Here is a 25,886-nt window from a genome sequence, read left to right as displayed (position 1 = left end):
ACCTGGTAAATTCTTTCCCTATTTTCCCCACTACAATATCCAAATAGTCAAATGGCTTTTCCATCAGCTGACAAAAGTACCAACCCATCTCCTGAAGAATACAGTATGAATCAGTACTACTCGCCAGTCATGGGGCAATATACAGTCAATTATTAGGTCTGTTAGTGTGAACAGTAAAAAAACGTGATTTGTGACTCAAGGCCGGCGACGATCATCTTACTGAGTAACTACACTGATAATATTCTCTAAGCATTTATCAAGTGACATAGTAAACGACACGAATTAGATTGCAGATGGGTACGTTTCGAACTGATGCAGGAAGGGAGTTATTCTCCGTTTTGAGGGTTTGGATTTTGCGGGACGTTTGCATGTTCCATAAATTCTCATACATATAATTTGTAATGCCACGAGTAGATTACAAGAGATTTTAATTGTTCAGGTAGTTTTTTCACGCCGACTCTGTTTTATTTCAGATCTAAGCTCGAGGGACAAGTTGGCACTGAAGCCAACCGATGGGGGACTCTAATCCTAACTGATGATGCTTCTTAGATGTATAGGACTAGCCTTGTCTCCTTAAATTTTCTACCTGAGAATGATTTTTGTTTTGGCTTACCCTTAGGGCATCTGAACTTTCAGTACCATGAAATATTATTTCTACCATTTATTTCGCATATTAATGTGTCTTTAATACGTTGAAGTGTGATTCGTGCCAAACAGAGTGTGTCTCCTTCCACTCCAGCCCTAGAACACACCATACCAACCCTTACTTTTCATAGTGATTGGGCTAAGTCTCTCACTCACCACAACTCCACAGGGAAACGTAGTTGTCACATTTAATAGCGCCACACTCGGCAACTTTGGGTCTTTTCTTCTTCACTGATAAGTCGACGTGTTATCTATATTCCAACAATTTATGCCAATGTTGGAAACCAGGTTTTATGCCAGATTTGGTATTTTAAGAGTGAAATGAGGAGGAAATTCTCCCCTTTCAGGAGTTCTGATCAAAAGGATGTAGATCATCGTCAATAGTTCTAGGGTGATTCTACAACTCGGCCGCTTCAAGACTAAATAGGCTTACATTTTCACTAATTGACCGATTGCATAGTACTGACCTGAATCATCTTGCGTGAAGTTGTTAACTCTGCTATGAAGGCGTTTCCTGGGATTTGTCATGGGATAAAGTAGCCGATTGCCATCGATATGCTACCATTTTAGGGATTCGTCTGATTGGGAGCTGGAACACAGCGCAAGGACAGAAACTTCATTCACTTCCCTAATGTGTTGGGTAAAGATAAATAATCTCTCAGTGCTGATTGTTGGGGCTTGAACCAATTGTGGCCACACCTTCTTTTGGCCTGAGACGAAATCTTGTCATAGTTGGGACTATGATACGCTTTTATTGTTCATTAGAGGATTAGTTGGTACTTAAGGAGTAGATGTAACTAAGGGGCAAAACAGAATTTTGGCCTAGTTGTACTTACGAGCATTTGTACAAGGGTCATCGCACTGTTACTGGTTTATTAATTGGACACAAAAATATATCTGTAGGTTGAGAGTGTAGCTGTCGGTCTTTAGTGGAGTGTACCGCCAGTTATGGATGTGGGATAACTTAATTTAATGTTATTAATCAAGTACCATTTGGAGCTTCCGCAATCTATAGGTTTCATAAGTCCCTTAGTAGCTCACAAGGATTATCTTGAATAATTGGATTAATGGTTCGGAATTTGTTTCAAATAAGTTGACAGAGATTCAATTTAACAATAGTATCATTATATAAAATTAAGATATATTATATATAAATATAATTAATTAATTAATCTACATGTGATATAGATAATAATAATATATTGTGAATTATAATAAATTTATTTTGAGTAGGAATTAGATATTTGAATATTGATCCAATACCTAAATTTATGATGAATGAGATTCGATAATATTCAAATCTACTTAATATACATAATGATTTATGCTTAAATATTATAAATGGTTTAGAGAGGAATTAAACATATCCTGTTGAAACATGAATTCAAATAGTTTATTATATGGATGAGACTTTCATATAATTGAATTATACAATTATAGGTTATTTGTATTGATACAATATAAAACAGTATTAGGGATATGTTGTGTATATTTGATTATACATAGTGAGATAATAAAATCCATACGTAAGTATATTATAACGATAATATAAATCGTGGGACTAATTCAAATCAAAATATAAAAGAAGAATTTAGTTTATTGGCCAAGGCAGGGAGGAGTTACCAATTCATCCTTATAACTCTGAACCAGACAAGGGATAGTCTGTGTGTTAATGCTCGGTTCGCACATTTTTGTTACTTTGACTATAGAGGACTCCTGTCTCTTGCCCCTGTGAAAACCACCAGTTAAGGGAAGAAACATCCAAGTTTTCCTTCCACTCCCCGCTTTTCCGTCTTACTCAAATTCAAAGCCCCAAAAAGCCCACCAATATATATTGCTTAATTTCTGTAAGCCAGAAGAATAAACCAGAAAGGTTCATATAGTGGGATAGCGTTTTGACAATTCGGGAGTCGGAAGAATATTTCCGAGTTGATCCTCAGACCAAATGGACTTGCAGAGAAGGAACGGAGAAAGATCTGGGCCTACAGTCATAAGCAAAATCTCTTCGCTAAACCTTACTTCCAATGGAATGCCTTGTAGGGAAATCTAACGCTGAGAATGTGACTATATATTTTGCCTCATTAAGTCTAGCTAACGAACAGAATGAGGATTGAGATGGGTCGATTCGCTGACGCGTTTCGTGAATTGAGAATTGGTTAAATGAAAAAAGTGTGAAAAGTGGAAATAAGGGAGACTTTTATCTTCCGTTTGCGACCCGGTGTGTTTCGGCCTCGGGAGACTGATTATGCCAATTGTGAAGAGTTCCTCTCACAAAGAGTCGACCATAAAAATTTGTAGGTCACCATAATGCCCACCCAGAAATAGGATATAAGCAAAAGTAAGGGAGGACAGTAATTTATTGCTGGTATTATCTTTAAGGTTTTTAAGTTCTTAATATCTAACCACGATTCTAACTTGTCTTTATTGTTTGATATCAAATAGTGATAATCTTAGCTTGTCACGTCGGGACAACGATCTGTCAAACTGGTATCTTACTTAAGCAATACTCATCACGTGGAAAGTTTGTGTGCCCGCACTAATACATCACAGCCTTTGTTCTCGCCTATTACTGATGAATGCTTGCCTCTAGCGTCAGAAGCTGACTCAAACATTATAATAAAGTTCACTAAGACAATAAGAGGGCTGTAAACAGTCATTGCATCTTCTATTATATTAAATAATTAAAAAAATTATTAACAATATTATGGGTTTTATCTAGAATATTCAATTAATTTATATATTAAACTCTCTTAGGTAAAAGATACTATTATATTAGTTAATCATAATATAACATATTACATTTCAGATCTTAAGTGTAATTATAAGATGGAGAGTCTCATTACGTCCATCTCAATAGATTTGGATATAGGTTCTCACTATTTAAATAATTGATTTAACAAATTTAAATTAACTAAGTTGATTTCACATTCTGGTCTCTATAAGATTTCCGTGATATTTAAATTAACTAATACAGCTTACTTGCCATGTCTAAAAAATAAAATAGATATGGCAAACTCTACGTGCCTCGGGTCACCTACATACACTGTGCACTAGGTGCGTGATATAATATTATTTTTCGAATTCAAATTAATAGAATTTTTTTATTTAAATAATAAATAGGGTGTTATGAAATCGGGGATGGGGGGATTCTCATAAAAAACAAATATCCGGAAAAAATAAAACACTTTTTTTTTTTTCGTTATGGAGGAAACGCCCCCCAGACGGTGTCGGGCGCTGAGGGATCAGGGAGAAATAGGCTATCTCCTAGCCCCGACACCACTCCAATCTTCTGATAATATTTATAATTTTTAATATGTTATAGTATAAATACATGTAATATATTTATTAAATAGTATAAAGTATACAATCATTTCACATTGTCATTTTACATGTGTATTCAGTATTGTGAATTGAATAACTAAGAAACTCTATCATCAACAATATTGCATTTAGTAGCTCTCAAGTATGATAGTGACGTCATACTGAGAATATTTCTCACATTAAGTGCTAGAGCAAAGACGAAGATCAAGACCCATAGATACATTATCAAAAATATATATAAGGACAAAAATCGCCTAAAATTTGAAACACTAACAAAAACACTTGATCTGTAACTTAGTCGGTATAACGACATAATAATCCTCAGTTTAATGTAAGCTGCTCATGGTGACACGAGACGTGTCGTCTCGCAATTTAATGCTCAGCAATTCATGACAATATACGAATATCAGGTCCTTGTCATGAAGTAGTGAAGTTCAGCCCTTCGGTGTCATTCGTGATTGACTGTGAATGATGTGAAGGTACTCCTATAAGGGCTAGTGTTCGAGTCGTATCACAAGTCGCGTCGCAACGTCGAAGGCTCTTGACAGGCAGTTCACGTACTTGAGCAGTATCGATCCTTCAACGTCGTTATCACACTGGGTGTTTGTTCGCGTTTTACTTTACTTTCGAGATTCATATCCTCACAGTGCAGTCGAGTGCTTATTCGCATCACGTAATTTTATCACGGTTCAGTACAGATCTGAGTGTGAAGACTTTCAAGCGTGTTTGTTCACGATATGGAGCGCGCGCCTGCCATGCCTCTAGTACCACTTCATCTTCGACAAGAGAGAGAGATCATGGAAATTGGTATGATAAATACATGAGAGTTAGTTGAAAAATTAGTTTTTATCGTGCAAGATAGAGTGTGTCTTCTAGATTTTGGTGGTGCCTTATTTCTACCACAGCAGTCCTCGTTGTTTTGTAAATACCAGTTTATTCACCACCATGTTTAGAATAATCGAATGTTTTTACATAAGTTAGAGAATTTAGTGAAGTGGGTGCTGATACGTGTGTGGATTGCTGCATATTAGAGCGTTAGTTATAGTCCTCATATAGGAACAATTGATCACTATCATTATACTCTTATGCTGAACTGTTACCCTGATATGCAGTGGCCTAATATAGGTGAGCTCCATACAGTGGATCATAGCCTTAAAGTAAATACTCATAAGACTAGGTTAGGTGTCAGCATATGAGTTATGTAAGCTATACATTGGTATACGTAGTCGCAGTATCTACGGCAATACACGGCTAACTTTGGCTAAGAGTTTTGCGAGCATTTTGGTTTAAACATCAAAGAGTGACTAGGTCTCGTTATAGACGGTCCGACCAATTCATAGTGGTAGCAACCCAGTATACAGCAAACGATTTAGCCTTCGTTGAGGGTGCTGTGTCTCCACTTAGTATCATAAGAGTTGTGTTAAATTGATTATAGACTTACGAGCACGATGCTACTTGAGCTGGAGGATCTATCTCTTTTATTTATATAAGCGCATGAGAAGTAAGATAACTATCGCAAAACAATTATATTCATCTTTCATAATCAACATTTCGATATTCGTTAAAAATCTGCCAAACACATTATCGCTATAGGACTCTTCTAGTGGAAACATAAATTACAATTTTCTTAGGTAATAATCTTCACGTTTACATCTGTAGTTCGATGAACATTTACCGAGTGTCTCTACATCTACTTCTCCACGTGGGAGTTAGTAGTTAGATGAAACAGAGTGTTATTGTTTTAGTCCTATGTATATAATACTACAATATTTAATTATAGAATAAATAAATTAGTGTTATGAATTTAAATTCCACTGTGCATTCATATTATTATAACTATAGTTGATAGTGTCATTTGTCATTGAACCATATTAAACCTAGTTCCTTTTTTTACTCCACTGACTTAATGTATCATCAGTTACATCAATCCCCTCCCCAACATACGAACATGATATACATAAACATTCCTTCGATATCATATAGATGCTCCAAATAAACAATCAACTATTCAATATCGGTGTATTGTATGAGTAAATTCAAGCATGCTATATTATCCGTAGCATACTACGAAGTCGAAATCTTGACACATGTTCAAAGTGCATGCCCTTAACAGCATCGCAGATAACTAATCCTCTATACGAATACGGTATCAATAGTGACTCAGTTTGATAGAGTGAACTTCAAGGGTGAGAACTTAGCCTGATCCCCTTGTCAGCTCGAGAGTACATATACATGAGTACGCACCCCGCCGTGTGGTACGTATTGTGTTAGCATAATAGTGTACTATAACTCTGTGTGTCAAATGTACGAATAACTCACATAACAAGATCCTATGATAGTACTTGCTCCACGCTAACCACATTACTACTCTAGTATAGACTAGCGATATTGCACGAATGACCAAGGCAGTTGTCCATCTGTACAAAGTGCCTTTACTTGCTCTCATAAGGAATTAGTGATCTCATAGTACAGTATGAGAACCTCAACTCTGTAATATATGCCATAGAGTTACGTTAAGATTTCCATCAGGCATCACACTGAAATCAGTTCATGTAGGATAACTGACGACCTCAAACCGTCTCAGAGTGTGTTTTCGTGTAGATCTAGCTCTGCCTTTGATTATGGCGGTTCTCGTGCAATTACTTGAAATTAGTATGATTTTGAGAGTGGCCTCAAGAATGAGCCAATGATCCCTATACTACATTGAGATGACACACTTTTTTTTCTGAGTGATTCCTATGTTATGCTAAATTTTGGAAGACTTCCCTCGTCTTTGCTATCACCAACTTACACACAAGAAAGGTTATCTATGCGAGATCATTACTCATTGTACATCGGACCAGTTGGGATAACAGTAGAGGAGATTATGCTCCCTTAAGGGTATGCATTGAATTCTAGCTCATGCGCAATATCCACTAACTGTTCCGATATGAAAATAAGTAAGGGATGGTTTTATCTGCCATATCTTTTGATTGGATTGGAGTTCTCAGCTCCCAAATATAAAACGTACAAATGTCCCAAATAAGTGGAGAGAGGAAGAGAGGACTTCAGAGACTTGTTAGTAATGACTTCAATGACTATGTTCCTTAGAAGGACATCAGTGGTACTTAAGGAGTAGAATGTAACTATTAGGGGCTAACCGATATTGGCCGAGCTGGGTACTTACGTAGCATTCTTGAAGATTGTCGCACTGCGTATATTATGCCTTAAGCCAGTCAACATCATAGTATCTATGGTAAAGGAGAGTTCAGTCTGTTGGTCTTTTAGTAGAGTGATCATGTCAGTTAGTAATGGATGGTGGATACCGTTGACTAAAAAGGTTAGTCAGTTATTCACGTTAATCGTTAGAGCTTCCGACGCTACAAGTCCACAATATTAAGGTCCTTTGTTGTAGCTCAATGGATTTAGTTGAGGATTAGTTCTTGGTGATATGATTTGACATGTATAAATTGACAAGAGGTATTATCTGTATTATATATGATTAATTCGATACTTGATGTGTATGAGATACATCTACGTGGAGGCAGTTGATGTAATAATGAGAATTGTACATTACACAGTAACACTGGAGATAAGAAATACAGAACATATAGGATTTATCATGTTTCATGAGCGATGAAAATATATTACTACAAACTATACGGTTATAAAGTGATGAAGTTAATAAAGATGGTTATCCATTTGCGTTCCCAAAATATTAGTATATAATATTAATTATTGCGCACCTAAATAAACTCTTTTTCTTAATAACCATTTATGAGAGGTTAGTGGTATTTCATGGTACTGTGGATAAAAGGATACAAATTAGTTCCTAATGTTAGTAAAGTTTACCTCTAGATTGAAAAAATTATTTTTTGAGTTTTTTCTTTACTGAGAATAAAAGAAGACTCACAGAGTCGTCATTATTAGGTAATACCAACTTACTAAGACAGACTTCAACGAAGTAACTGATTTGCCTGTAGTGTTTCTGTAGGCGAGATAGACACTGAGTCTTAATACCGATTGAGCTAAACGATCGCTTAGCTTTTGCTAGACGATCGTTAGCTTAGCTAAACGAAAGGGCACTTGACCTATGCGATAGGTTTTATGTGATTTCTCCCACATTGCCCAATCGAGGTACACCGTATTCTTCTTCCTCCTTCATCTGCTTCATTCCAAGTCGCACACAGATCCCCCCTCTGGTATCTCTCATTGAAATACCAAGGTACCTTATTTGTGGTGTTATACTCACTCGCACACCGTCCGCAGTGTTATCGTGAAGAGGTCCGTTTCGTGGTGTGAAGTTGTTCGTGAGTGAAGTGCGCAACATCACTCGAGATGAGTCGAAGTATTCGTTGCAGTGTTCACGGTCGTGGTTGTTGAAGCGTTCGAGGTGCTGTGTGATTCGCTGCAAAGTGCTTACCTTGGTCGACAAACGTGTTCATAGCATTTCTCTGACAATTTAGTGTTGATTGTTATATTGAATTTCTGAATGAGTGTTGCCATAATGTATGTTTTGTTTACGACTGGTTAATTTGTAAATGTTTCATTCATGATTGATGTAATTTGGAATGATTCTATTTTTCGTGCTCATGAAAGATCTCAGATTCGACTTCCTTCAATATGTTTTATTTGTGTCTTGTTTTTCATTTGAAAAATATAGACTTGTTCTGCTGTCTTAATTTGCCCGTTCAAGCCGCTCGTCTGAAGATCTATTTGCGTTCAGACGGTAAATTTTTTTTTTCATAAAATTAGTGTTTTATATGTTTAAATACTTTGAATTCTTAGCTGAATATTGTTTGAAAAGTATGTTTGAATGGCTTTTAATGTTGTGGTTGAATAGGTTTGAAAATTACTTTTAAGTCTATTGTGTATGTTTGAATTTTATTTTCGGTTTGAATCTTTGAATAGGTTGTTGCTTTGGAAATTAGTCCAAGTCTAAAGAGGTTTTTTAAATAAAATTCTTTGGTAGGTCTAAACAATGTCTTCATCACCTTCTTCAAATAAAGTGCACCAAGTCCAATTCCAAGTCGCAAGTCCCAAACATTTAACTCCACTGCTGCCTGTGAATGATGATAAATAGTTGAATGTTAGATACATTGTGGTAGTCTTGTGAAGGATAGATGAGAGGGATTTTTAAAGAGGGAGATTGACATTGTTGTTTGGAACCATTTGTTAAGAAAGCACAATACGATCTTGAAGTTGGATAAGGCGTTTTTGTATTTCATTGCAAACGAAATTAAGGGTGTGAAAGTAAAAATGGCAACCAACAACATTTGTGCATGACTCATTATTAAAGATATGGCTCGAACATTCTTAAAGACAAAAAGGACATTATGACAATCTCTATTGAAATCCAGACGAGGAAGGAACGCAATTACAATAGGTTTAGAATATATTTGCGATCAGGAAGCCTGCAAAAAAATAACAGCTAGGTGGGATGAATTGAATACGCGTGAATGATCCGCTCTATCAATGAGTTGGCATTGAAAGGTTTATCTAATGGAAACTTGTTGTATGTCATCCAGAGCATATATTAAATTAGGCTCTCAAGAAACACGATAAATAAGGAGATTATTTGACAAATTTATGAGGAGAACGAAAAGTTGAATGAGCCTATTGACGATTATTGATATGAGATCAATAAACAGTAAAAATTCTTCCTTACGAACGACATGTGAACTTCAACCACCAAACAAAAGGAGCTATATATAGATGCTCAATGCAAATTTTTCGAGTTGATGATGTTGGGTTTGCAAAACAAAATAATCAGGTCGTTTATTCATATGTCGCCTTTCTCACAAAATTGAATAAGGGTTCATCCGCACTGTTGATTGATATATTAAATGGACACAAAATATTGTATCTGTAGGCGAGAGTGTCACGTGTCGTCTTCTTGTGGAGTTGGTACTCCGCAGTTAGGATGTTGGTGTAACTTAATTAAGAGATTTAATTACTTATTCAAGTACTATTTTGAACGCCTTTCAATCTTATAGCTCATAATGGTTCCTTATAGCTTCAACAGGTTATTTAGGAATTAAATTTTTGACATTAATTTGAGATTGTTCAATTATTGTGAGTGGATTATTATATTACTGGTATAATATAATAATTTAATTATATTATATTATATATATAATTAAATTAAATGTGATATATTAAATATTTATATAATATTATTTTAATTTAAATATTCGAATATGATTAAAATACTTAACTCTATATGAATGGATATCACACTTATAAATTTTAAATATTAATATGATTTATGTTTAATAATTTGTAGAGAGGAATTTAAATATTTGAATATGATCATAATATAAGATAAACATTGACTCTTATGTATCGAAGGTCATTAACTCTCCGAAAATTCACTATTTACTCTTTCATACAATTCTTTCATAAAAGGTTATTTTACCTGGAAAATGTCTGAAATAGATCCCATTACGATTTGAAAACCCTGTTTTTGTCAAATGAGTTTACTAAACATTTTCAAAAAGTAATTTGTTTCAAATTGTTGATTACACCTTCGAAATTATTATTTAAAGGTTATATATCTTCCAATAATTTGTACATTATTTATCATAGTAGTCCTTTATTTCCCTGTAAGTGGTTTCGAACATGTTGGGCCTATCCTTCCTACCAATCAAGTCCCATGGATAACATACTATAGGAAGAATCTCAGGAAGGAAGCAGCGTCACCTGTTGCATCTCCGGCTCCGGTCAATGAGTCAAACCCGACATCAGTTACGTCTATTCCTGAAATTAATGAGATTGAAATTAATGAGATTGATACTTGTACTAATGAGTGCAGAGAGGAAAAAGGAGGAAAAGGTGCTGACAGCACCACTATAGCAGATGGGAAGACGACAACAAATGACGATTCAGACACAGCTCTAGAAAATGTGAGTGATACTAAAGATAATGGTGAAAAAGGTGTGATTTCTGAAGATGAGAAATAGGAAGAGGAGACTAGTGATCACAGTGGAAATTCTAACAGTTTGAAGGAATATGATGCTTCTCTTGATCTTCCAATAGCCCTGAGGAAAGGTATTCGGTCATGTACAAGGTACCTTATGCATAGTTACATGACATACAATAACCTGTCATCTGAATTTAGGGCCTTTACCACTAGTTTAGATGTAGGGGTGATATCAAGTAACATACAGGAAGCAATGGGAACTGAAGTTGGAAGGCTGCTGTTATGGAGGAGATGAGAGCTCTGGAGAAAAATGGAACGTGGGACCAGGTGATCCTACCTAAAGGGCACAAGACAGTTGGGTGCAAATGGGTTTTCACTATAAAGTACAAGTCAGATGGGACTCTTGATCAATACAAGGCCAGGTTAGTTGCCAAAGGGTTTACTCAAACCTTAGGGGTAGATTACTCTGAGACATTCTCTCCCGTAGCTATTGATATCAGTTGCAATTAACAAAGATTGGCCTCTGCATCAACTGGATGTAAAGAATGCCTTTCTCAATGGAGAACTTAAGGAGGAAGTTTACATGAATCCTCCTCCCGGATTTGAAGTTCAGTTCAAACAGCGAGTCTGCCGGCTGAGAAAGTCGCTATATGGGTTGAAACAGTCTTCGAGAACCTGGTTTGACAGATTTGCCACCTTTGTCAAAGGACAAGGGTATACCCAAGGGCACTCAGATCATACACTTTTTACAAAGAAGTCAACTTCAGGGAAGGTAGCAGTTCTCATTGTGTATGTTGACGATATTGTGCTCTACGGTGATGATGATGATGAAATTGTGAAACTCAAAGCAAAGATGGCCAAAGAGTTTGAAATTAAAGACCTTGGGAAGTTAAGATACTTTCTCGGAATGGAAGTAGCCCGGTCTAGGGACGGAATCTCAGTGTCCCAATGGAAATACATGATTGATCTTCTAACATAAACAGGAATGACTGGGTGCAAACCTGCTAACACCCCAGTTGAATATAATTCAAAGCTCAGCAATACTAGTAACAGTGTTCCGGTCAATAAAGAAAGGTATCAGCGGTTAGTTGGGAAATTGTTATACTTATCTCATACGAGACCTGATATTTCATATGCAGTGAGTGTCGTCAGTCAGTTTATGCAAACTCCTTGTGAAGAACACATGATAGCAGTTGAACGCATCCTACGATATCTGAAAGGTACACTAGGTAAAGGGTTAATGTTCAAGAAGTCTAATAAACGCTGCATTGAAGCCTACACTTATTCTGATTGGGCAGGGTCTGTTGTTGATAGAAAATCAACATTAGGGTATTGCACCTTTGTTTGGGGTAATCTTGTGACCTGGAGGAGCAAGAAACGGGGAGTTGTGGCCAGAAGTAGTGCAGAAGCTGAGTATCGGACCATGACTTTAGGAATATGTGAAGAAATCTGGTTGATGAAAGTGTTGTCAGATCTTCATCAAGACAATGAGCTCCCAATGAAACTATTTTGTGACAATAAGGCAGTAATAAGCATTGCAAATAATCCTGTTCAGCATGACAAAACAAAACACGTTGAGATCGACCGACACTTCATCAAGGAAATACTTGACAACGGAAGTATATGCATTCCTTATGTTCCCTCAAATCAGCAAATTGCAGATGTGCTCACAAAAGGGTTACTGAGACAGCTTTGATTACTGTGTCAGCAAGTTGGATCTTATTGATATTTACGCCCCAACTTGAGGGGGAGTGCTGAAAAAAACAGCTTGTAACCCTAGGGGTATTTTAGTAATTGTGTGTACCCTAGGGCTTCCCACTAGTCTATTTATTTGGCCTATTCTCTTGTACTTTGATTATCAGAATTAATAATAAAAATCAGTCTCTATTGTGGTTTTTTCTTCCTGATCTAGGATTTTCCACGTAAATCTTGGGTTCTTTTCTTCCTCTTTTTTCAACAGGATTAATGTTGGATTTAATATTAAATTAAATTAATTAAATTGTTTAATTAATTATTTAATATTAATTTAATTTTTAATAATTTTAAAATTAAATGAAATTGGTCAAAATCACATTAAAAGTCAAATTGTTGACTTGGTCAAAAATGCAATGAAAGTCAAATTGTTGACTTTTGACTTTGAAGTTAAAAAGTCAAATTTGTTGACTTTGGACTTTGAGAGTCGAACTTTGACCTTTGATCAAGTTAGTGGAAATATCCAACATTTGTGAGTGGGAAATGCCAACTTTTGCATTGCTAAGTGTTGTCTTCCTTTGAAGACACTTGACCCACTAAATCCCACTTTGAGTTAGTGGATTTTTTAGTGTCAAATTCTCATCAAACTCAAAGTTGCATGTTTTGCGTGTAATGGTATTTAAAAGGAAAAGTTTCTTGATCCTAAAACCTCTTGGCCATAGTGGAATTTAATGAGATTATGTGATAATGTCATAACAATTTTCTCTCAAAGACTTAGTTTTTTCCTCTCCAAATTAGTCATTCACCGAATCCCACCATCCCGTCCTAAGGCCAGAAAATAGTCGGGAAGACCCTCTGGTGGTCTACGAACCGTTCGTGAGAAGATTGGAGCTAATTTGGAGAAGCTTTGGGACTACAAAGGTTGTATTTTTTTTTCCCTTCCTTTTACTTTATTTAATTGCTGCTTATCCTTTGTAATTAACCTATCGTTTTTCTTCCATTGTACATGTGTTCGTTCCATCAATTGGTATCAAAGCATGCTTAAAGTACTCAATTTTGGTTAATTTTTGCATATGGTGGCTATTGATTCATGAGATGAATAGTTGTGTGTGCTAAAATGGATAATTTCCGTTTTGGCATCATTTTTCTCTCTTGGGTTGTGATAATTATTATAATTGCCCGGTGTTTTATGGACTTTAATATGTCGTGAAGGGTCTGTAAATTTGCTAATCATTAGAGCTATTTTTAGGCTATAATTGCTCGGTTCCAGCAAAGTGGACAACATCAAGTTGGTGCAAAATTGCTCATAGACCCAAATTGACTCCCCAGACCCGATTCACGACCCACGACCCGACCCGGACCGATGATCCAACCCGTGAGGCAAAGCTAATGCGTGTGGCTATCCTAGACCCGGCGACTCGCCCGCAACCCAACCCATTCGACGCTCCAGGCCCAGCTCCACATTGACGGCCCTAGCATACGCGACCCAGCCCAGTTCGTCCGCTCCGTGTTGAAGCCCAGTGCGCAACGGCCCAAGTCGTTCGTTCTGGCCCACATCTACGTTCAGCTTCGCAAGTCATCCCACGCCAGCCCAAGCCACCTGTCCAACCCGTTGTTCTGTCTGACCCGCGTGCCTGGTTTGGTGGCTCAGTCGATCCAGATGGTCTGGACCGATCCAATTCGACTAGTTTGACTAGTTTTGACCGGTTTTTGGCAGTTTTTGGGCGGTTTTGAAGTTTTGAAGGCCAGTTCAAGCGTTTTTCAAGTGGTTCGGGCTAGTTCAAAGTGTTCGGAGGCGATTCGAGACTTGTAAAATATGGTTACAAACTCAACCGGTATATAATCATGTCTAAGGCTAGGGTACTTAAGTTGATGGTCTACGGAACACCTCCTACCTTGGGATTATAGCCAAATAATTGAGCATTGTTAACCGGTTTTATGAACACACGTGAACAGTGTGAAGTATTAAAATTGGTTTTTCGCCTAGACATCGTAGGTTAAATCTAATTATAAACGTTATACTTGGATAAACTACATAGACTTACGTTGTTTAATTAGCCGGAACATTCCTAAATTTACCCAAAAACAAATAGGACACTTCAGTGGGAGATTAATAACATAGAGGATATGTTGTTCTTAGCTCTCACGTCCCTAAAAGTTCCACTGTGAGATCCGTGCAACATTTCGTGTCACCTTGGAAGTGACCTCCATTCGGAAAGTGATTGCATGGGTCAATAGCAAGGTGAATAGGGAAAGTAATTCATAGTAAGTGGGTGAAGGATGTGTGTCAACGTGTCTTGCGGTTTCTTCCGTTGGTTTGGACCGTGAGATTCCTATGTTGCACCTGCTTGTCGTCTTTAAGTCGGCATTAGCTAGTTGCTAACCACGACTATCCCCTCGGTGGGTTGTAACATAGGACTCGGAACAACTCAAACTCCAGAAATGGATAGGATTTCTTAGGTCGTGTCCCAACTTTGACTCTCCAATTCGGTAGCATCGTTGGGGCCGCTAATCTCTGAGATCTAAAAATTGAGGGTTACACTTACAGAATTACTAAGTATTAGTAAGTTCTTGACCGAAAACGATATGCGTGATACATAGTTCATAATGCAGAACGCATTTAGTTCATCCTATTAGCTCGGCTCATCCAAAATAAGTATGTTAAAAATTTGAAAATCAATTATAGACACTATTATAATTAGATCTGCTCTTCATAGACAAACTTGGGATTTGCGATCCCAGGTAAGATCGGTTCAGGATCATGGATCAAGAACCTACTGGTTTAGGTAAATATCTAATGCGTTCTCCGACCGAAGAAGTCATTTTTGGGGGAGAGACTATGCTTTTTTGGGATCTGCGTGCTCCTTGGTTAGAACCACTAAGGGGTCCTAATGGTTTGGACTTGAGTACCAAGAATTCTCTTTCTTTATCATCAATCGAATCACTGTTCGAGACCCAGGATTCTATTTTATCATCAATCCAATCCCAATCACCGCTCACATTTTTACTACTGCTGAAACATGGAAGAATTGAAATCTTTGTCGACGGATGCTCCTATTACACTCGTAGTCTCTGAAGGATGAGGGGCGAAAGCCTGACGGAACAATGCCGCGTGGAGGTAGAATGCCTATAGGTCGTGAACTTCTTTTCCAATAACTATCGGAATATGAGTTATTCTAGAGATAGTATTTAGTCAAGAATGTCTTGCTTTAGTGAAGGAGTATTTGACTGCCCTTCGGTAGTACTTATTCTGACTCACTATAATATCGTTGCAAATAAAATAATGAAATTTGGGTACATTATTACTTTGCTAAAATTTGATTGGGTTTAGAAGCAATTCACTAATTAGAATTTGTTTATAATTTCAGCAGGTTGAATTCTTCAAATTTACTCGCTTCCGACACTTTTAACGGTAAATTAACATGGAAATTGAATATACTAGTAGTTGATGATTTAAACTATGTTTTAACAGAGGAATATCCTCTATCTCCCAATTCTGTTACTGACCAGAAGGTACAACAAAGTAAAATATGATTTACTTGTCATTGAGACATGCTTGGTGAAAAATGATAAGTTAACCTAAATAATGGATTCATAAGCAGCTAATCATATATGTACTGTTGCTCAGGAAACTAGTTCCTGGAGACAACTTACAGAAGGCAAAGCAATCTTTAAGGTAGGACTGGAGAGCTTGTTTCGACTTAAGCAGTGGGAGATATAAAGTTATTTGTTGGAGACACATTTTACTTGAAAATGTTTATTCCATTCCTTCTTTGAAAAGGAATTTAATTTCTGTCTCATGTTTGCTAGAATAAAATTACAAAGTTTCTTTTGAATATAATGAAATGTTCATTATCTCAAGAAGTAATATAGTATGTTCTGTAAATCTAGATAATAACTTATATGTGTTAAAACCGACTGAGGTAAAAGCTATTTTGAATATAGAAATGTTTAGAACGGTTGAAACTCATCAAAAGAAAAGAAAAGATTCTCCTAATACCCATCTTTGGCACCTAAGACTAGGTCACATTAATCTAATAGGATTGGGAGATTAGTTAAGAGTGGACTTCTAAATCAGTTAGAAGATAGCTCTTTACTGCCATGTGAATCTTGTCTTGAGGGTAAGATGACCAAAAGATCTTTTACTGGAAAAAGTTTTAGAGCCAAAGAACCCTTAGAGCTAGTACATTCAGATCTTTGTGGTCCGATGAATGTTAAAGCAAGAGAAGGGTATGAATATTTCATCAGCTTCATCGATGATTATTCAAGGTATGGCTACATTTACATAATGCATCATAATTCTGATACACTTGAAAAGTTCAAAGAATATAAGGCAGAGGTTGAAAACCAATTAGGTAAAAAGATTTAAAACACTTCAATCAGATCGAAGTGGTGAGTACATGGACTTAAAATTCTAGGACTATTTGATATAGAACACAGAATTAAGTCACAACTCACAGCACCTGGCACACCTCAACAAAATAGTGTTGCAGAAAGGAAAAATAGAACCCTGTTGGACCTGGTTTGTTCTATGATAAGTTATGCTCAGTTGCCAAGTTCTTTTTGGGGGTCACGCAGTAAGGACTGCGGTGTATATATTGAACATGGTTCACTCAAAAAGTGTTTCAAAAACACCTTACGAGTTATGGAGAGGACGTAAAGGTAGTTTACGTCACTTCAGGATTTGAGGATGCCCAGCACATGTGTTGGTGCAAAATCCAAAGAAGTTGGAACGCCGTCCAAAGGTATGCCTATTTGTAGGCTCAAAAAGACAAAAAGTGGTTTCTTTTATGATCCTCAGGAAATAAAGTATTTGTGTCGACAAATACAACATTCCTGGAGGAAGACCACATTAAAAATCAACAACCTCGCAGTAAGTTAGTATTATGTGAGATAACCAGAGAAACTACAGATAGATCAACAAGAGTTGTTGATCGAGTAGGTCCTTCAACAAGAGTTGTTGATGGAACTGGTACTTCACATCCTTCTCAAGAGTTGAGAATGCCTCGACGTAGTGGGAGGGTTTTGCAACAGCCTGACCAGTACATGGGTGTAACCTAAGAAGCATGGACACCGACACGCAACACGACGACACGCCAATTTTCAAAAAAGTAGGACACGACACGTCGGAGACACGTTATTTTTTTATATTAGAAAAATTAAATATATGTTGTGAAATAAACATATTGGAAAATATTCCATTTAAAAACATCATTAACAACCATACAACCATAGATAAGATGACTAATGGTCCAATGTCATAAGTCATAACAAGTTTTAATAATTAGTTCAACACCACAAAAGTTACAAAACCACAAAATAGAATCAAAGAAGCCAAGCCTTCTACATATTTTCTTCATTCTTGTCCAATGTCCTCTTAACTACTCGAAACTTCATTCTGATCATCATCAGTAAAAACTACAACTTCCAATTCTCGTTCGTCCAAAGATAAACTAGCTACTTCAAGCATTCCCGCATCTTCAAATGAATCAAATGAATCTCCAGCAATGTCCCACATTTTCGTCTCTATGAAATATTCAGGAGTTCTTGTTAAAAGACGTAGATTGCTATGAATGTACACCAAGTCTTCTGCACGTTGTGGTGTCATCTTGTTCCTTCTCATGGAGTACACAAATGAATATGTACTCCAATTTCGCTCACAACACGAGGAAGATGAAGGTTGAACAAGTAACTTCATAGCTAGTGACTGTAAAGTTGGAGTAAAGGCACCATGGATGGCCTACCAACTCTTCGGAGGCATATTATATCTATCACGTATGGAATTGTGTTCAGCAAACTCTGAAGACATTGTAGAGAAATTGGAAAATTCAATATTCACTCTTGTTCGCTCATCCTCTGAACTAAAATATCTCTTGATACACTTCATCCTCTCTCTTGATACTTCTAAGTCTTTATGTGGTGGGACACGAGTCTTGTCTTCTTCAAGCCATTGTGCACTATAATACCTAAATAAAATTATAAAATATTCCCAACTTTAGAGTGTGCATAGAAATTGAAAATATAAAATAAAAATCTAAAATGTCTTAGAATACCTCGGATTTAAAGAATGTATCAAACAATGGAGAGGAGTGTTATTTTTATTCCAACGGTCAATCAAAATTTGATGCACCACTTCATAAAAAGATGAGGATTCATCTGCACGCTTTCTTTCATGTCTATAGATTGCCACCTTCACTTCGCTCCATCCATCACTGACAATACTTACCCCCTTCTGAGACCATGTACTTTTCACAGATTACAACAATCTTTCTATATTTGCTTTTTCTTTTTGGAGAAGAGTTGTTCTCAATTTATTATACCCCGGTGGTAAATAACCCGACAAAACATTATTTGCAACCAAAGCAAATGCGTTCACATAATATGGATTTCTAGCCAAGCAAAAAGGCAAACCTGAAAAATAAAACATTTAGCTATCTCTGAATCCACTTGATCACGAATCGCCAAGTTAAATGACTTCTCCAGTGCATTAGCATTTCCTTTCCTTTTCTTGTGTTCCATTGTTGAATAAGAATATGAATAGCTACCCATACTTCCCGTTCCAAAAGATTGAGATTCAGTTTCCATATGTCATGAAGGTAGTAAAAGAACTTGTTTAGGAGCATTCCTTGCAATATGTGCTTTAGCTTCATCTTCTAACTTTTGCATTTCAGCAAGATCTTTAAGGGTGACTTTTTTACATACTCCAATCCCAAATCCACTCAATTTTAGTAGATGTGCCCTAACTCTTGTATAAGAACCTTTTCTATTTTCTTGACAAAAATTACATTGCCAAGAAATATTCCCCCCTTCTTCATTCAATCTTTCATTTTTTGTAACATATTGCCATAACGGTTTTGTTTCATCGTCGGTAGTAATTTTTTAATTGATTTCAGTATGACTTGAAGATGATTCTGCCATACTATTTTAAATTAAACAAAAAGAACAAAATAAGATTTAATGGAAAGAAAAAAAACATAACTGTTCAAACAAAAACAGTATGGTCATGAAAGGGAGAAAAAGGGAAGAAACAAACCAAATTGCCGCGTGGAGAAGTCGCCGACGTGTCTGGGCGTGGAGGTTTGGGCGTGGAGAAGTTGCCGGCATGTCTGGGCGTGGAGAAGTCGCCGGCGTGGAGGTGTGGCCGGTCATCGACTGTCGGGTTCGTAACTTGCGCGTGGAGAGTTTTGAGATTTTGAGGAGTCAAAGTGGAATAATAGACTTTGAGAAATTAAAATAAAAAAAACAATAACCCTAAAAGTTGTGGGCTTGGGCTGATATAAAATTAAGCTTTTGGGCTGGGCTAACTTTTATAAGCTTTCATTGTTTTTTCTTTTTAATTTTGCAGAGTCGTGTCCCACCCGTGTCGGAAATTTAAAAAAATAATAAAATATTCGACACGCCAGCTAGTGTGTCAGACACGTGTCGGCAGCGTGTTGGGGCGTGTCGGTGTCGGACGTCCGACACCGACACTTGACCATCTTAGGAGTGTCGATGCTTTATCGGGTTTAACTGAAACTCAGGTCGTCATACCTTATGATGGCTTAAAGGATCCATTGACTTTTAAACAAGCAATGGGTGATGTGGATAAAGACCAGTGGATAAAAGTCATGGACCTCGAAATGGAGTCAATGTACTTCAATTCAGTCTGAGATCTTGTAGATCAACCAGAAAGGGTAAAACTCATTGGTTGCAAATGGATCTACAAGAAAAAACGAGACCAAGCTGGTAAGGTACAGACTTATAAAGTTAGACTCGTGGCAGAAGGGTTTTCCCAAGGAGAGGGGGTGGACTCGATTGTTCCTCCTCGTTCGGCTCATGTTATGCAATCTCAGAGTTAATCTCATTGATTTTTTTAAGCTTGTTATTGACAATTTATTTGATTTTCTTTTTGTTCAGTTGGTCTTCATCTTTGCAATGGATTTCTTTTCCATTCGTTTCTTTCCCAATTTCACAACCTCATCGGATGGATTCTTGATGTTCTTGCAAATGTTCAGAAAGTTGCTCCACGTTTTGAGTCATCTCTCTCAACAAACGTTGGATTATCTTGGCTCCCTTCTTCATTTCCTCCAATACTTCAGGATTGATGTACAAATTGGGTGTTCTTAAATAAGTTTCTTCATCAAAATTGTTGTAGGACCGATTCTTAAATTTTCTCGAACATGTTTTGAACCTTCTTGGTTGTTCTTCATAGCATGAATAGTAATTTCTGTCCCAAAATGCATTAGATCTTCTATAAAATTCCGTTTTTGGGTGATTCTTCAAGCTTCTCCGTCTTTGGGTGATTCTTCAAGCTTCTTCTCAATTTTCTTGAATTTAAAGGGTTCCCCTAGTTAGGTGTGTGTTGTTTGGCAACAAGCATAACTCACGAAACTCCTTCTTGTGATCGGCATCATCAAGAGTTTCTCGGACTTCCACCACCGGCAGTCAGCTTGGCCCAGATTAGACACTCTGATACCAATTTGATGTAGCCTAAATGCTAAAAGGAGAGAAATCTCCAAGAATCAAATCAAGAGTCTTTTTATTAATGGGAATGTGACCAATACAAGGAGACTCTCTCTATTTATAAAGAATTACAAGAGTCCCAAAAGGATAACTAAAAGAGATTAACACTAAATTGGTAATTAAAATATAATTAATCAAGGATTAACCAAGATTGACTTGATTTTACTAAAATATCCCTATCCAATTACATCATAATCATGGAATGAACAAGGCAACAGATGAAATCTGAGTACCTCACTAATGATGAGATCGAGGAATGGGTTACTCTTATCGATCTCCTTAGCAATGTCCAATTATCCCAGTCTAAGGACCATTGGGCATAGAAACTAAACAACGATTTTTTCCAACAAAATCCTTAATGCATAATCTTGATAACAACTTGCCAGCCACCCACATCCCCTTCATGAAGCATCAAGGAGTGATTTTTACCCAAAGAAGATCAGAATCTTCCTATGGAAGCTTAGTCATAGGCTATAAAGCACCGAAACTCCTAAGATGGTCAAGTGTCGATGTTGACACCTGTCCGACACCAACACACCGCCGACACGTGTCCGACACGCCAGCTAGCGTGTCAAATATTTTATTATTTTTTTAAATTTCCGACACGGCTGGGACACGGCTCTACAAAATTAAAAGAAAAAACAATGAAAGCTTATAAAAGTTAGCCCAGCCCAAAAGCTTAAATTTATATTAGCCCAAGCCTAAAACTTTTAGGGTTCTTATGTTTTTTATTTTAATTTCTCAAAGTCTACTATTCCACTTTTGACTCCTCAAAATCTCAAGACTCTCCACGTCCAAGTTACGAACTTGACAGTCGACGGCTGGCCACACCTTCACGCCCAAAACGCCATGCCCAAACCTCCACGCCGGCGACTTCTCCACACCCAGACACACCAGCAACTTCTCCACGCCCAAACCAAACACACCTTCGACTTCTCCACACCTAGACATGCTGGTGATTTGGTTTGTTTCTTCCCTTTTTTTTTTTTTTTTTTGCGTCTCCCTTTCTTGAACATACTATTTTTGTTTGAACAGTTGTGTTTTTTTCTTTCCATTAAATCTTATTTTGTTCTTTTTGTTTTATTAAAAGTAGTATGACAAAATCATCTTCAAGTCATACTGAAATCAATTCAAAAATTACTACCAACGATGAAACAAAACCGTTATAGCAATATGTTACAAAAAATGAAAGATTGAATGAAGGAGGGGGGAATATTTCTTGGCAATGTAATTTTTGTCAAGAAAATAGAAAAGGTTCTTATACAAGAGTTAGGGCACATCTACTAAAATTGAGTGGATTTGGCATTGGAGTATGTAAAAAAGTCAAGTTAGAAGATAAAGCTAAAGCACATATTGCAAGGAATGCTACTAAACAAGTTCCTTTACCACCTTCACGACATATGCAAACTGAATCTCAATCTTTTCAAAGGGAAAGTAGCTATTCATATTCTTATTCAACAATGGAACAAAAGAAAAAGAAAGGAAATGTTAATGCACTGGAGAAGTCATTTAACTTGGCAATTCGTGATCAAGTGGATTCAGAGATAGCTAGAATATTTTATTCTTCAAGTTTGCCTTTTCACTTGGCTAGAAATCCACATTATGTGAACGCAGTTGCTTTGGTTGCAAATAATGCTTTGTCGGGTTATTTACCTCTGGGGTATAATAAATTGAGAACTCTTCTCCAAAAAGAAAAGGCAAATATAGAGAGATTGTTGCAATCTATGAAAAGTACATGGTCTCAGAAGGGGGTAAGTATTGTCAGTGATGGATGGAGCAATTCGTAGAGGAGACCATTGATTAACTTTATGGCAATGACAGAAGGAGGACCAATGAATCTTAAAGTTGTAGATTGCTCAGGCGAGACTAAAGACAAATACTTGAAAACAAATTTGATGAAAGAAGTTATAAATAAGGTGGGACATGAGAATGTAATTCAAATAATCACTGACAATGCTGCAAATTGTAAGGGTGCAGGACAAATTATTGAATCACAGTTCCCCAACATAGTTTGGACACCTTGTGTAGTTCATATCTTCAATCTTGCTTTGAAGAACATTTGTGTTGCAAGAAATATTGATAGTAATCAACATGTATTTGTAGAGTGTAGCTGGATTTCTGAAATTTCTAATGATGTTATGTTTGTCAAGCACTTTATCATGAACCATTCCATGAGGCTTACTATGTTCAATAAGTTTGTGTCTTTGAAGTTACTTGCATTAGTAGAAAGACGATTTGCATCTACCATCATTATGCTTCGAAGATTTAAACTCATTAAGCGTAGCTTGCAAAAAATGGTTATCAGTGATAAACGGGGATGCTATAGAGAAGATGATATGGTAAAAGCAAGACGTATAAAGGAGTTGGTACTTAATGATATTTGGTGGGATAAGATTGATTTTATTCTTTCTTTTACTGCTCCTATTTATGATATGATCAATGATTGTGATACGGACAAACCTTGCCTCCATTTGGAATATGATATATGGGACACCATGATTGAAAAAGTGAAGGTGGCAATCTATAGACATGAAGGAAAGTGTGCAGATGAATCCTCATCTTTTTATGAAGTGGTGCATCAAATTTTGATTGACCATTGGAATAAAAATAACACTCCTCTCCATTGTTTGGCACATTCTTTAAATCCGAGGTATTCTAAGACATCTTAGGTCTTCATTTTATATTTTCAATTTCTATGCACACTCTAAAATTGGGTATATTTTATAATTTTATTTAAGTATTATAGTGCACAATGGTTTGAAGAGGAGAAGACTCGAGTCCCACCACATAAAGACTTAGAAGTATCAAGAGAGAAGATGAAGTGTATCAAGAGATATTTTAGTTCAGAGGATGAGCGAACGAGAGTGAACATTGAATTTTCCAATTTCTCTATAATGTCTTTTGAGTTTGCTGAACATGATTCCATACGTGATAGATATAATATGCCTCCAAAGAGTTGGTGGGTCATCCATGATGCCTTTACTCCAACTTTACAGTCACTAGCTATGAAGTTACTTGTTCAACCTTCATCTTCCTCGTGTTGTGAGCGAAATTGGAGTACATATTCATTTGTGCACTCCATGAGAAGGAACAAGATGACACCACAACGTGCAGAAGACTTGGTGTACATTCATAGCAATCTATGTCTTTTAACAAGAACTCCTGAATATTTCAGAGAGACGAAAATGTGGGACATTGCTGGAGATTCATTTGATTCATTTGAAGATGCGGGAATGCTTGAAGTAGCTAGTTTATCTTTGGACGAACCAGAATTGGAAGCTATAGTTTTTACTGATGATGGTGATCAGAATGAAGCTTCGAGTAGTTAAGAGGACATTGGACAAGAATGAAGAAAATATGTAGAAGGCTTGGCTTCTTTGATTCTATTTTATGGTTTTGTAACTTTTGTGGTGTTGAACTAATTACTAAAACTTGTTATGACTTATGATATTGGACCGTTAGTCATCTTATCTATGGTTGTATGGTTGTTAATGATGTTTTTAATGAAATATTTTCCAATATGTTTATTTCACGACATATATTTAATTTTTTTAATATAAAAAAATAATGTGTCCCCGACGTGTCGTGTCCTATTTTTTTTAAAATTGGCGTGTCACCGTGCCGCGTGTCGGTGTTCATGCTTCTTAGGTATTAGGTCATAGGCCATCAACACTTATGATAGACTGCAGCAGTGGTTACCTTATACGGCCTTGTTTCCTCACTATTGTGCAATCTATACAGCAGCCCATGAATCACAGGACCCACCTATCCATCACTTGTTCTTATGCCAACAGATTTTGGAAGGAAATCAGCCATGCCTTTAACTGGTCTATGATCTTTCCTCGTGATATCAACAAGCTCCTAATTTACACACTCCTCGGTCACCCATTTGCTGATGGCAGAAAAGTCTAGTGGATACATCTCAGGCTTTTCTGTGGACCACTTGAAAGGAACGTAACAATGGACTCTGTAAAGGAAAAGAGTTCCCACCCCCCCAACAAATCATTTTTTTTGCTGTTTCTTGTTGTGAATGCACATCCTTGATCCTTCTCTAGCTCTTATAGTCTATCTACTCCTTCGACCAAATGGATAAATCTTCTGCAACTCCATTGATTTGGACCTCTGCCTTCCTTTTGTAAATTTTATACACATTTGTTTCTCATAATATATATATATCACCAGCACTATATTCATAGGCAGGTCGAAACTGGGACAAACTTTTACAATTGATTTGTCTTTAGCAAGGCGGTGGTACTGACCCAAACATATCATATCAAAAAGAAGCCACTAAAATCAACCCAGAACTTGCAGATCGAAGATGTAAGAACAAACAACAAACCTGCAAACTAAAGCATTTTCTATTGAGCCTCCTTTTATGAGTCCCATATTCTGCATTTGCTCTACCTGCAAGGAAGTCAGTAATACTGTTATTTATGCAAATTGTATGCAATATTTTTTCTTAAGAAATACTGAGTATTAAAGACCCAGAAAGTATTTGAGGCTAAGCAACTTGCTCCAGTGCATCTAAAAAGTTGAAAATATTGTTTCAATATTTAATAGCGATTCAGGATGCAACAATAGAAAATTCTGACTTCCTTTTTCATCTTCTTTTTTCTTCTTTCTTTCCTTCTTTTCCTATTTCTTTTCCTCCTTGGGGTGTGGGGTCTCTAAACTTTGAAGTTTGTGTTTATTTGGTCCCTGAACTTTGAGGTTCCACTGGCAGCAACCAACTTTGGTCTAATCGGAAGCTTGATACCAAATTGGTGTAGCTTAAAGACTAAACAAGAGAATTCCCCAAGAATCTAACTCATATTTTTAATAATGT

The 25,886-nt window shown here is 36.7% G+C and overlaps 1 protein-coding gene across 10 annotated transcripts in view; it reads right to left on the bottom strand.

Annotated features, from left to right (window-relative positions):
* The window catches only part of LOC120081346 (probable UDP-3-O-acyl-N-acetylglucosamine deacetylase 1, mitochondrial), a 43,045-nt gene that overhangs the window by 9,907 nt on the left and 7,252 nt on the right, over window positions 1-25,886 (bottom strand). For all 10 annotated transcript variants that reach the window (XR_005482794.1, XR_005482795.1, XM_039036121.1 and 7 more), the window contains one exon: window positions 25,401-25,465. Coding sequence is in view for 8 of the 10 variants with exons in the window: in XM_039036121.1 (XP_038892049.1) it covers window positions 25,401-25,465 (65 nt within the window). In the remaining 2 variants the exon portion in view is untranslated. The remainder of the gene's footprint in view (window positions 1-25,400; window positions 25,466-25,886) is intronic.

The sequence above is a fragment of the Benincasa hispida genome, chromosome 7 (genome assembly GCF_009727055.1).
Source record: "Benincasa hispida cultivar B227 chromosome 7, ASM972705v1, whole genome shotgun sequence".
In the NCBI taxonomy this organism is placed as follows: domain Eukaryota; kingdom Viridiplantae; phylum Streptophyta; class Magnoliopsida; order Cucurbitales; family Cucurbitaceae; genus Benincasa; species Benincasa hispida.
This window is presented reverse-complemented; position numbering and strand designations above follow the sequence as displayed.